The sequence below is a fragment of the Sminthopsis crassicaudata genome, chromosome 4 (genome assembly GCF_048593235.1).
Source record: "Sminthopsis crassicaudata isolate SCR6 chromosome 4, ASM4859323v1, whole genome shotgun sequence".
Lineage (NCBI taxonomy): Eukaryota > Metazoa > Chordata > Mammalia > Dasyuromorphia > Dasyuridae > Sminthopsis > Sminthopsis crassicaudata.
The window spans coordinates 160,940,359-160,954,604 of record NC_133620.1 but is presented as its reverse complement, the minus strand read 5'-3'; the positions used below and the strand labels follow the sequence as shown (position 1 = coordinate 160,954,604).

General features: G+C 37.3%; 1 protein-coding gene across 2 annotated transcripts in view; it reads left to right on the top strand.

Moving 5' to 3' along the window:
• Positions 1–13,976, top strand: part of PDE7B (phosphodiesterase 7B) — a 427,322-nt gene extending 413,346 nt beyond the window's left edge. For both annotated transcript variants that reach the window (XM_074309766.1, XM_074309764.1), the window contains 3 exons: positions 2,326–2,422; positions 9,236–9,316; positions 13,588–13,976. In XM_074309766.1, coding sequence (XP_074165867.1) covers positions 2,326–2,422; positions 9,236–9,316; positions 13,588–13,820 — 411 coding nt within the window. In that variant the 3' untranslated portion in view covers positions 13,821–13,976. The remainder of the gene's footprint in view (positions 1–2,325; positions 2,423–9,235; positions 9,317–13,587) is intronic.
• Positions 13,977–14,246: the final 270 nt, after the last annotated feature.

Here is a 14,246-nt window from a genome sequence, read left to right as displayed (position 1 = left end):
CTTAGAGTCCAATGGCAAGAAAATGGCCCCAAATGCAATAGGAGACCTCAGCCTTTTTAAGCTAAGGTCTTTTGGGTTTCAGTTTAATTGCAAAACAGGTGTCAGCTTGCATTGTTAAAATTTTTCTCCCCCAAATGCACATACAAATTATGTCACAGGTATCATCTCTATCAGCAAACTGAAGTATTTTTGCCAAAAGTAGGGCCAGTACATGCTGTTACTAGAGCCTCAGGCTCATCTGAATCAGTCTTTTAGAAACTCTTCTCCCCTTTGCCTCATATACCCAATTCTTCCAGTCTTTTTTACCCAAGTCTGACTTTTAGAAAAGTATCCAATTCCAAAATCACCTCCCCTTCCTCTTACAACCTTACAATCCAAAGATGCTGGCCTCCTTTGTCTCCTGGATAATGTAATGTAATGTAAGAGGGAAAAAAAAAGTAAATCTCAGGTCAGAGGTCAATTCATGCTTTGACACTGGACAAGTCAATTCATCACTCTTGATTTCAGTCCCCTCACCTGAAAAATGAGGGCATGTGAATACGGAAGTCTCTTTCCACTCTAAATCTGTAGTCCTATGATTCCCTAATCCCTCTCTTACTTTGGACTTCACATAGTTCTTTGTTTTGCAATTCTCTAGAACTTTGATTCTCTATTTTCATATTCCCCTACTGTACTGTCCATTCTGCTCATGCATTAATTCAAAGCAAAATTGTATCTGACCCAGTCAACAAGCACTTATTAAAGGCCTGCTGTGTGCCAAGTCCGTACCTAGCATGGTGCTGTTTATGCCTTTGGTAATGTTTATTGAATAAAATTCACACCAAAGTGTAATAGGCTGATAGGTGTAGTCTTCCCGAAGTTTTGTTTGATCCTCAACAACCTTGTGAGGTAATAGCATTTTTGCAAATTAGAAAATTGAGGCTCAGAGACTTTAATGACTTTGCTGCAATTGTTTGAACTTGGTCTTCCTTACACTAAGTAGAGCACCCTATTCACGGCTCCACCTAGAGCCAGCTAGGATATTTGCATATTAAAGAGGACCAGGATAATTTAAATAAATCCCTACTAGGTAGGATGTGTAGAGAGATATTTTTGGATGGGTAGAAGGAGGATATCCCCTATTACTCCTTACCAGTGATGGAAATCTTTTCACTATCTTCTTGACTTGGGACAAATAAGAACAAATAGCGTTGTTATCCCTACAACATACATATCTCTTGCCCACCCTTCTGTTTTTTCTCATTTATTTCCCTCCCAAAATGAATGAAAAAGAAAAACTTGGTAACAAATGTAGTCAAGCAAGACAAATTCCCAATATTGGCAACACCCAGAAAGCTATGTCTCATTTCACACCTTGAGTCGGGCGTTGTAGAGTGTAACATACTTCATCGTGGATCCCCCAGAGCAGAGATTGGTCATTGCATTGATCAGAGAGTCTCACAAAATTGTCTTTGTGATCGTCTATTGTGTAAGTCGTTCTTGATTGTTCACTGTTCATAGAAATCTGTTGTTTCCTGTTAATTTCACCATTTTTAAGGAGCCATAATCTCATTACATTTTATGCCATAATTTGTTTAGCAGTAGGTACCCCTTTTGTTACCCTACCTTCCCCAGTCTCAGTAATCTTGCATATTGGAAACGCACTTATACTGAAGAATGTTTGGGGAACTATTGTCCTGGAAGCTCAAAATGCCTCTTTGGTGGAGAGAACTCCTGAAAACAGTTGGCATCCTGGCCTCCCTGAGGTCAGCCTGCTTTTGCTATTGACCAAGTCTTAGAGCAACCACCAACCTGGCAGACGCTAAGTGGGCTCTCCTTCAGCCCAGCAAATGAAAACCCAGGCTGGGTCTTCAGGGCCGACTTTCACACACACACACAGAAGCAGGCAGTACCAATCCAAACAAACATAATTAAAGTGATATGTAAGGTCAATCAATGTGACCACTAGGGAAGTGAAGCCCAAGCCTTCTCGAACTGGCTTGGCTCCCGGCCCACTGCCTCCTCGGTCTTGGCTGGCAGCCTCCAGCTCGAGAGCCAGGCTGCAGCAGCTTCCTCCCAAAGCTCCTCTATCCAGGCGGCTCGGGCTTCTGAAACGGCAATTTTCTCTTATTCTTACTACACGTGAGCATTGTGAAGGGATGCTTGGTGCAAGGGCTGAACAAGGCCTGTCAGGAGGGGGGGCTGGTAGAAATGGGGGCTGCTCTCTGATGAAGCAGAGAGAGTGCCCCAAGTCCGGCCTCTGACCCACCATCCATGTGCTGCTGACGGATTGCCCACTAACAATCTCTGCCTCTGCTCCCTCCCTCCCCACTATTCATTTTTCAGATTGCGCTGAAGTGTGCTGACATTTGCAATCCTTGTAGGATCTGGGAGCTGAGCAAACAGTGGAGTGAAAGGGTCTGTGAGGAGTTCTTTAGGCAAGGTGAGTCGTCTCCTTTCACCTCACCCAGTCTAGGATTGCAAACTGAAAGGGTGTCATCTCACATGGCTACCAGTTTCTGCAATCCGGTTCCCTCCCTCTGAAATCTTACAAACTATCTGGATAAAGGGGGAAAAAAGTGAAATAAAGATGGAACTAAATTTTAAAAATTCACAAATAAATCAATGAGTGCAATGAGTGAACGAATGAGTGGAAGAAGGAAGGAAAAGAGGATGAAAAGGAAATAAGGGAGAGGAGGAAGGAAAAAAAGGACGGGGGAAGAAAAGGAAAGAAAAACATTGAGAAAGAGCAAGACAGAAAGAGAGGGAGAGAGACAAAGAGAAACAGAAGAGACAGAAAAATAGACAGCAACAGAGAGACGGGGGTGGGGGAGAAGGAAGGAAGAAAGAGAGAGAGAGAGAAAGAGAGAGATGGAAAAAGAGATAGAGAAAGGAGGAAGAAATAACTATTTTTTAGAATAGAAGGGATAAAGAGAGGGAGCAATAGGATGGATTGGAAATCTATTGGCTCCTCTGATGGTGTACTGAGGAGTAAATATCAAGCACACTTTTATTTATATTACTCCCACCTTCATTTTAATGAGCTGTGCTAAACCTAAAAAGACATTTAAATACTTGGGTTGGAGGTGGGAGTAAGGGGCAGAGAAGAGAGAAAAATGACAATATTATCTTCACCAAATGGAAGAGTAATAAGACAGGAAGAATATGGGAAAAGCAGCCAAACATTTATCTTCTTCCTCTTTTAAGGAATGAAAGATGTCTGCCAAAAAAAAATTAGGTTAAACAACTCAAATACGGCCTCAACAATAAGGTAGAAAAGCATTGATTAAAAAAAAAAAAAAAAAAAAAAAAAAAAAAAAAATCAAATGACTCCACACATTAGAGAAGAAGCTTAAAAGGATTAATCTAAAAAAAGACATGAGAATAATTGTGTGGAGCACACTGGCCATAAAGTTCATTAACCTGAGTTCAGGGCCCAGCCCTGCCATTATTAATTAATTAGCTATGTGAATTTGGACAAGTCATTAAGTTCTCTCTGTTTCTTCATCTGTAAAATGCTAGGATTAGACTAGGCTTTTTTGAGGAGCATAAGTACAGCTAGAAAGTACCTTAAATGTCATTTACTCAATCATTTATTATTCCTCATTCAGAAATGGGAAAATTTGGGCCCATCAATCAAGGTCAGATGACTTGTCCAAAATCACACAGGTAGCAATTGTCAGAGGCTGGGTTTGAACCCAAGTTCTCTAACTCTAAAATTACTCTTCTGCCATACTGTTCCATCACTAGCTCTCCAGGAGGACAGTAAAGGAGGCACTTAAAATGAGATGTGATAATCCTTTAAACTTATACAAAAATGTAGAGTTTGCTTCAGCATTTGTTGGATCATTCCGAATAGTGGTTCTGTTACAGCCCTACTCTTGTTAACTGCTACAATATCAGGTTTTCTGTGAGTGGGACTCAGGTCCTAATGCAAGAATGAACTTGAAAGGATTACTGTCATCATAACATCCTATTGTGGTATTGTTGGGACATCAAATAATAGCAATAATTCTTTTAGAGAGTTCCTTGAAAGTTGTCTAAGTAATGTCTTCAGTCATTACAAATGAGATTACAAAGACATTTATTCAGTTCACTTAGGACCAACAGACTTTTTTTTCCTTTTTTTTTGGCCAACTTTTTCCTTCAGAATCTATGAGCAATCATCTAGTTCTTACAGCACAAAGTGGAACAAATTTCCCTTGGATTGAGTGGTTGATAAGAATACAAAATTAGTTCTAGTTGCATGATAATTTATAATCTCTCCACATTGAGAGCAGAACAAGAGCAAATATGCTGGAGCCACAGCAAGAATTTATTTAGGTTACTTCTTTAAAATTTTTATTGGTCTTGTTGACATTAGTGCACTAGCTGGTGATGAGGGATGAGGAGGTAGCTGACCCTGATAAGTAGCCCTTTGCTTTGCTTTTCACGTTATGACAGCTGCTCCTCATATACAGTCCTCACCAACTGTGATGGGCCAGAGAAGAGCACCTAGGAAGAACCATGTATAGATATTTCATTGTTGTGTATATTTTGAAGAACATTAATAAAAAAGTGGATTATACATTATGAGCCAATGCCACTCAAGACCTCCTTGCTATTCTTTGAATGAGACACTCCATATATTTTATATATATGTGTGTGTGTGTGTGTGTGTGTGTGTGTGTGTGTGTGTGTGTTGATTTGATTCGAAGAACCCTGTCAAGTTCATTTAAAATTTTCTCTTCAGAGGTCTTGCATTCAAATGCTGCTCCTAATGTATCTTATCTAACTTCTCTGGATCTCTGTTTCCTTATCTATAAAACAGAGGGTCTGGATTATATGGTCCTTGAGGTCCCTTCCAGACTCTGACTGAATCCCTGATCCCATCAACCATTCATGGTGGGTCCCCTTTTTTATATTTTCATCATAAGTATTGCGAGGCAATATGACCAAGATCCCAGAAAATTATGCTTCTTGACTTCAGGTTTGCAATAAAACCAATTTGGCCAATTTCTATATTCTCTTTAAGGACAAACCTTTGAATCACTCTTGCATTCAGCTGAAACTTCCTTTAGACTATACTGACAGAAAAATGTCTTGAAGTGTATAAACCATAAAACTATAAAAAGAAAAAAGCTTACTGAGAGAAGTTATGGAATACACTATGATGAAATAATAGAACAGAGAAAAAATAGATTTCATTTTAGTATTTAATCACAAATTTTGTTATCCAAGGAACCCTCCCCAACCCATCAGCAAGTTCAATGTGGCTTACAGCAAAATCAACATTAAAATCAAAAATTAAAATTGAATGCAAATTTAGAATGCATTAACAAATTCAGTAACCAGAACTTGAGAGGTAATGGTTTCCATTATGAGTGAGACCATATCCAGAGTTCTCTATTCAGTCTTGACTTCCACATTTTAAAAGCAACATAAACCAAAGATGATAAAGTAGTAATTACAGGAACCTGGGAAGGAAATGACTGTTCTCAGTTTAGATTTCGTGATATAAAGGAGAGAAAATTCAGATATATAGTGTGATAGACACTCTAGATTTTAGGAGAACATTTGTCAGAGTTCAAAGATGGGAAGAGTTTCATGGCCTAAAAATTCTATAGGGGAAATTATCCATGGAGAGATGTCAACTTGTGGAGAATAAAGTGCTAAAGACAGACATATTTCCCAAGAAGAAAATGGAGAATTAAAAAAACTGGTATTTATGTATAGGAAATTTATCAGTTGGATAAGACTTTGATAAGACATATGAAAGATAAAAGAACAGCTAATGATGAATACAAAAGCATGGCACAATCATATAAGGATAGTGTTAGTAGTGCTAATGCTCAAGATGAACTAGGTCTGAAAAGGAATGCAAGGCAACAAAAATGATAGGGTTTTTTTATTTATTTTGCTTTTAGAAAAAGAGAATCAAAGAAGTTATCTAAGTGGCACTTGGGGTAGATATTATAATGATCACAGATGATAGAAAGAAGACAGAACTATTGAAGTCTATTTTATTATTTCAGTTTTCTCCACCAAAGAGAATTATTTTTTGACTAGACAGGATAGGATAAAAATATTAAGGAACTGAAGTATAAATAAAGATACAGTGAAAAAACAAGTAGTTGCCATCAATTATTTCAAATGTTAAGCCTAGGATATTGAGAAAACAGAAAGATGTGATTATGTAAAGCTAATATTATTCATCTTTGAAAGTGTATAGAAAACAAGAGAATATAGTCCTAGAGAAGAGGGAATGTTTTCCCAATATTCAAAAAAGAGGCGAAGTCTTCAAACTATAGATCAATAAACTTTCCTGAGAAAACAAACTTGGCTGGGAAAACTCTAGTCATTAAAATGTTATTAAAAGTTTGTGAACATAAAGAAAAGAAATTAGTGATCATGGGAACCAACATATCCACATTAAGAGCAGGCTAGGACAAACTAATCTCACTTCCTTCTTTAAAAAGATTTACTTGTAATGACACAAGTAATCTCTCCATCATACTAAATGAAGACCAACTAGGGAAGCTCAGAAACTCCTGACAGGGAAGTTGAATCATGCTGTCAAAAGTATGTCCAGTAGTAACAGCCTATAAAGCCTTTTTCCAACCAGCAAGGAGTTAAAGTCTCAATTAGCCTCCAATTCCTTGATGGTCTTCCTCTACTAAGAATCAATACCAATTCCAGGGTCCAGGTTTCTACCTCCCTTTCCCCAAAGCCTAGTCCTGAAGATCCAGATTAAGGACCATATAGAAACCTACTAGACTTGACTGGTTTGGGAGGAGAGTACCTCACTTTATCTGGGGCCTTCTAGGAGGTACCCAATTTTATCTGGGCTTCTGTGGACCAGGCCTCTTTTCACTATCTTCCTGGACTGTCCTTCATATTTTAATCCCCCTCAATAAAGTTGATTTGCTTCACGGTCCTGTTTTGAATTCCACATTTCCCTGTACATGTTCCCAAACTGTCCTAATTCTATGTTGTAAAATGCTGGAGTGGTAGATAAGGGGAATGCTGGACACATGATTTACAGATTTTAGCAACATGCTTTAGGGTAGGTCTCATATTCTTATCAAAATATATTACGACAGATTATTTATCATGCTTGGGAGGAATAAATAATAGAACTGATTGAAAATCTGGATCCAAATATCAGTATCTAATCACCTAATGTCACTTTAGAAAGAGATCTCTTGAAGTACTTGAAGTACCTTGTGCTTTTTTTTTTTTTTAACATTTTTAAAGCACCTTGTGTCTTTTTAAATATATTTATCAATAATTTGGATAGAAGACAGATGAAATGATCATCAAATTTGCAAATAACAAAAAAAACTTGAAGAGATAAAGTCAAGATTAAAAATATCATTACAAGCTAGATCTCTGTCACTAGAAATATCCAAACACAGCATGGATAATCACTTGCTGATGATGTTGTACAGCATTAAGAATTAGACTAGGTAATCTTTGAAGCCATTTCCAACCTTTGGAGTCTATGATAAATTATATGTATTGACTGTAGAAAGGGTTGTTATGATTTGGAGAGGATGAGGAAAGTGTCATAGGGAAAATAGAACTAAAGTTCAACTTTGAATGATGGATAAATGGTTTTAGAAGAATGGAGAAAAGATAACATGAATATAGAAATGAATAAAATGTTTTTAGAAGACAGGGTAAAACAGTACAGCTATAGTTTTCATGTAGGTTAGTAAGATGAAATTAGATTAGAAAGTTAAATGTAATCCAGATTTTGAAGGCCCTTAAATATCAAACCAAGAAATTTAGAAAATAAGTTTTTGAGTCATTTTTTTGACTTTGAGAAGATTAATTTGGATAGAATGGATGTTGTCTAGTGGAAAGAGTAGAACATTCAAGAAAGATTGAAATCATGACTCATTTACTAGCTATAGGACCCTAGGCCAGTCACTTATATTAATCTGAGCTCCAGTTTCCTTCTCTGTAAAACAGAATTGTGACAGGGTTGTGGGGAAAGGTACTGTACATAGGAATATGAATGCTATGCAATTATTCAAGAGGAAAAGACTGGAGGCAAAGAACTAAGTTAAAAGCCTCTTGTAATAAGTGTGAAGTGATGAGATTTCAGACCAGCATGGTGACAGATTTCATAAAAAGAGACAACCAGATCTAAAAGATATTGTAAAAGGCAAGGAGAAAAAAGTAGGATGTTGTGGCAGATTATGTGTGGAGGACAGGAAGGAAAGGAATAAGTAAAATATGAGTCCAAAGCTTCAGACCTTATTCTGAGGTAGATAATACAGGTGACAAAAACAGGGAAGTGAGGAAAGAGATCCAATTTTAGAAGACTTTCTCTTTAATGAGGAAATTGCATGCCTTCTAGAAACCTAGAAAGTAAAAGATTTGGGTAACAGCTAGAGTTGAACAATGTGGACTGAATGAGTAAGGGCTAGAAATTTTGCTTCAGCTTTTACTTGTCTACATTTGAAAAGGTTAGCTGGGTAGTATTCCAGGCTCTCCTGCCATTATTACAGGGGCCTTAACAGTTGCCCATAATCATTACTCCTCTGTTACTGATGCTTTCACATTTTGGAAAAACTAGTCTATAATATCTTCAACCTCCCCATATAAGAGGAGAATAGAAAGGGAGCATGTAGGTACTATATAGTGTAAGGTCATCTTCACATGAGGGATCTTTCAACTACCTAACTTACAAAAGGCATTTGCCATCTTTATGAAAAGCCACTAGTTGGACCTTTTGCTTTTTATTTCTACTGTATAAAGCGGAATCCAAAAATGGTTCTCCATTTAAAGAGACTAACAGACACATGAAGATAGATTCTGTTAAAATGAGTTATATATGTTTGCAAAGGAAAGGTTTGGGTTTGTTTTTTAATCAAGCCTGCCCATTCCCTGTTTATTGATCATTCTTGGCTACCATCAGATGAAAAGAGCAAATCCATCTTTCTAACTGGTAATTCAAAGTGTGACCTTTAACTAGCTTTCCTAGCACCATACGCCTGATTAAGGATCTGTGACCTCTCCTGGTCCTGAAACTAGTTAGGCAGACCTTGTAGTAATCTGAACTGTTAATTCCCTGAGATTTTAAAATCTCACAATAATTACTGGGCCAAGACAGAGAAAATAAGCTTTTTATTAAAGCTTTTTGATGATGATAACAAACAAAGTAGCAATTTCTGGAGTTTCTTTTCCCAACCAGATGGTAAGGAATTATAAACTTATTTTTGCAGATGCCAAACTACAAATATATTCTCTTCTCCTTTCTTCTTAGGTCACCTCGAGCAGAAATTCGAAATGGAAATAAGTCCTTTGTGTAATCAACAGAAAGATTCAATCCCTAGTATACAAATTGGTAAGCTGGCCTTGAATTTTTAATTTAGTTTGTCATGGACTTACTGCCAGGAGACATTTAATAAATAAACACACCCCTACATAAGTCTGCAAAACTGAAAATGGAAGTTTGATAAGATCCTTTGATTGGCTGAACTCAGAATGAGAAGGAAGAATACGACTGTTGGTTATTTAACTAAATAGTAGGTGTTCAATACTTATTAAGACATACGCATACAAAGGAAAAATGAAAAACATAGCAAAGGCTTTGCTAAAGAACATGAAGTAAGTTACATTAGCTTTACAAGTTAGAATTGAATCAACAAAAAGTTTAAAAGCTCACAAAATTCAATCCTTTTTTACTTCTTTCATCACACTTCTTAATTAAGAGTATCTTAATCCTATAGAATATTATGTTATTAAACTTGAAATGTTTATGTAATGGTAGGTATGAAGGAGGAAACCCTGTTATCAATTGAAACTTTTGTTTTATGACATTTATATCCCTCAGTTGATTTCATGTTCATATAAATTCTTTTCATGATTCTCAAGCTTTACATTTTTTTTTACTTTTGTGAGTATAATTTATTACTTTTAAAATCTTGTAAAAAAGATCTAATTTTACCACAAAGTTAATTTGAAGCTCCCTGAGAGCAGGAATTATTTTATTTCTGCCTTTTTATCCCCAACATTTAGTGCACTATCCAGTAAATAATTCTGTTTTTCAATCATATCCAACTCTTCCTGATCCCATGGACTATAGCACACCAGGCCTTTCTATCTTTCAAAGACTGTCCAAGTTCATGTTTATCACACTAGTATCTATCTTATCCTTTGGTTTCTCTTTTTCCTTTTGTCTTCAATTTTTTCCAACATGAAGGTCTTTTCCAATGAGTGTAATCTTCTCATTATGTTACTAAGGAATTTAATTTCAGCTTCAGAATTTAAACTTACAGTGAACAGTCTGAATTAATTTCTTTAAATATTCACTGATTTAATCGTGCTGTCTATGGGACTCTCAAAAGTCTTCCAGCACCACAAATGGAAAGCATCAATTTTGCAGGACTGAGCTTTCCTTATACTCACAGCCAGACGTTGCTCTTGGAAATACCAGTGCTTTAACACTGCGGACCTTTGTCAGTCAGGTGATGACTCTGCTTTTTAGTATCTAGATTTGCCATAGCTTTCCTTCCAAGGAGCAAGCATCTTTTAATTTCATGTCTGTAGTCAGTCAGTCATTGTCTACAATAATATTTTGAGTTCTACAATATAAAATCTGGTACTGCTCCCACTTTTTTCCCCTCTATTTGAAAGAAATGATGGGATTAGTTGCCAAAATCTTAAGTTTTCTGTTTGTTTGTTTGTTTGTTTTGCCCCCTCTCCCCCCCAGAGGGGCTTCCAGCCAGCTTTTTACACTCTCTTCTTTTATCCTCATCAAGAGGCTTCTATTCCCCTTCACTTTCCGCCATGAGAGTAGTATCTTTGCACATCTAAGATTATTTCTTCCAGCAGCTTTAATTCTGGTTTTTCACACAAAGTGCTCTGTAAGTTAAATAAATAAGGTGACAATATACAACCTCATCATACATACTTCCTTTCCAATATGAAACCAATCAATTCCATGTTCAAGTCTAACTATTGCTTCTTGGCCCACATACAGATTCCCAGGGAGACTAGAAAGATGACCTGGCACTCCCATCCCTTTGTCACATTTTGTTGTGATCTACACAGTCAAAAGCTCTAGTGTTATCAATGAAGCAGAAGTAAATGTTTTTCTGGAATTCCTTTATGCCTTCTCCTTAACCCAGCAAATGATGGCAATTTTGCCTCTTCTGTCTCTTCTAGCACTTCTTGGTGCACATACTGCTAAAGCCGCATTTGCAGAATTTTAAACACAACTTTGCTGGCATGTGAAACGAGATCCATTGTTCAGTAATCTGAACATTCCTTAGCATTGTCCTTCTTTAGGCTTGGCCACTGAATTTTGAGTTTTCCAAATTTGCTGGCACATTGAGTGCAGCACTTTACATTATCATCTTTTAGGATTTTAAATAGCTCCATTGGAATTACATCACTTCCATTTGCCTTACTGTTACAATGCTTACAATGCTTCTTAAAATCCACTTGACTTCATTCTCCAGGATGTTTAGTTCTTGATCAGTATCCACACTATCATGGTTTTAGATAATGTTAAATTTTTTCTTATATAATTTTGTGTATTCATGCCACTTCTTAATCTCTGCTGTTCCTATTAAGTTCCTATCACTTTTGTTTTTTATCATGAAATTCCCTTAATATCATAGGTGCTTTCAAAAAAAAAAAAAATACTCACAAATGAATGAACTCGGAGCAGAGGTAGACATTCTATCACTCTTTTGAAATATTAACTTTTCAGAACTAGCCAATGTATATAGAAGTTTTTGAAAGGTATATTCTGATGGTGATAGGAGAAGAGAATTACCACCTTAATGGTGACAAGTAATAAAGAGACTGGGATCCTGGGTAAAGACTAACATCCCTTCTTCAACTTTTGGAACAAAATCAGGTGGAAACAGCAACAATAACTCACTTTTCCTTGGTGCTTTGGTGCTTTACATAGCATTTTCCTTAGAAAAACACAAGGAAGTAGCGAATGCAGATTTTATTGTCAATTAGTAATTGTTTCCAAAAGCAAAATTCCCTTTCTCTTTGACTCTCCCTGAACTATTATCCATCTATCCAGCTCACCACTGTTATTTCCCCATTCCTTTCTTTCTCTTGCCTCTCATTAATTGTGCCCTCTGGAACCCTCCATCCCTTAGTGAAATTTTCTTCAAACTAAAACATCTTTTCATACTTTTTCCGTCTTGTGCTCCAGGAAATCTGACTCTTTGGAAAATGTTCTCTACCTATCAATTCTAACAGTTTTGTCTTTTCTCATATTTCCTAACTCACTGAGCCAGAAGAGGGAGGCTGACCCACTCTTTGTCTTCATGCAACAAACTCCTTTCTTCTGAGGTTCACTCAATGGCTCCATATCATCTATATATCTATATATAAATTTTTTTATGGCAAGAATTGATGGGCCTTCAAGTTACTTTCCTTCCTTTCTCCAATAGTTCATTACCTGCCTTATATCTCTACCCTTATACTTTGAGAGTTTATGTTGATATTCCTTCTCTAGCCTCTTTCTAGCCTTCCTTCTCAAAATGAGGAACTTTTATCTTCACTCCACTTCGACTGCCCAGAGGGCCAATAATATTTTAAATCGCACTGTCACATATTACTGTGTTATCAGGTGATCCTGAATTCTATGTCCCCTCTTTGATCTTCATCTATTTTTCTACCTCACCATTAGCCTCACTCTTCCTAAACCTATTATTTATCCTCACCATAATCTCCATTTCTCTCTTTTTCTCTTATCCATCAATTTTGCTCTAGTCTCATACTCCTTCTTGCACAGTCGTGACCCTATCTATAATTATCCACTTCAATGCACCGCCTTCTCCTCTGGAATTTCTTGCCCCTTTGCTCTTCTGCCATCTAAACCCTACCATTCTCAACCTTTGGATACCTCCATCTCACCTTTCCACCTTCTCTGCTTCTACTTCTGAAATTTCAAAACCTATTGGAGGGAGTCACATCAGTTTTCCCCCTGCATCCACTACAAATTCATATTATCTAACCTAATCTTTGACATTGTAATCCTTTTATTTATTTGTTTTGGGCTGAGGCAGTTAGAGTTAAGTGACTTGCCCAGGGTCACACAGCTAGGAAATGTTAAGGTCAGATTTGAACTCGGGTCCTCTTGACTTCAGAGCTGATGCTCTATCCACTGCTTCTACTCTTCTCAGAGACTATTCCACTCCTCTTTTTATCAGATGTCTTTGCCTAATTATTCAGATAAGGTCATTTATTTCCTACCTCCTCAGGGAGGGCTCTTCTTTCTCCACATTTTCTTCCTTGGTGATATGGACTTCTTCTTTGAGTTCAAATATAATTTCTACACAAATGACTTTTTAATTAGATATCTAGCCCTAACCTTCTTGGATTCCTGTCCCTCATTATTGATTACCTTCTGGACATTGCTACCTAAGGATTGTTCCATAAGTGTCTCAGATTCAATATAGAGCAGGAAGGGATCTCAGTGATCAACAATTTTAAAGATAAGTAAATTGAGACCCAAAAGTAACTTACCCAGTATCATCAAAAGATTTTAATCTAAGTCCTTGGATACCAAAACAAGTACTCTTTTCATGGTATCACTTGCCCTTGTAGTCTAATCATAATCTTCTTTAAATTCTGTTTTTCCAGGTTTTATGACCCATATTGCTGAACCACTCTTCAAGGAATGGTCCCATTTTACAGAAAACAGTCCACTGGCTGAAAATATGCTAAGCAATCTCACAAGGAACCTGGTCAATTGGAAAAGTTTACAACACACACACCCCAGCAGTGGAGACAGTCATAGCAACAAGATCAATGAACAAACAGACCAAGGGACTGAAAATGAAGAGCAGACTACAAATGAAGGAGACACTCCATAACAGGAGTCCTGCCCTCTTCCCTTTGACACTGCGATCTTCTGTCTGCTAGTCAGGATGAAGTTTGAAATCTCAGTGTGCACAGGGCCATCGAGAATATGAAAGGAAACAGAATCTCTAAGGGTGTCCTTGTCAATAAACCCAGACTGTTTCTGGGTTTTTGTTCCTGTGCTCTTTCGACCCCCTCCATCCCCATTTTTCTAAGCGTATCAAAGCCATTTGTCACTTCTGATCATTAGCTGCTTGAGTGAGGAACTCCGTTCAATAAGTGCTGAGACTGGTCCCAGGAACAGGCTTCGCAACTATCAGGGGAAGACTGGAGATGAAGGAAGGCATTCTTGGCCACAAACTCCATTTGCCCTTGGTCATACTGTGACATGCAGCAGTTCATAGGTCCAGAGCACTGGACAGTTTTTTAAAATCTGGCCA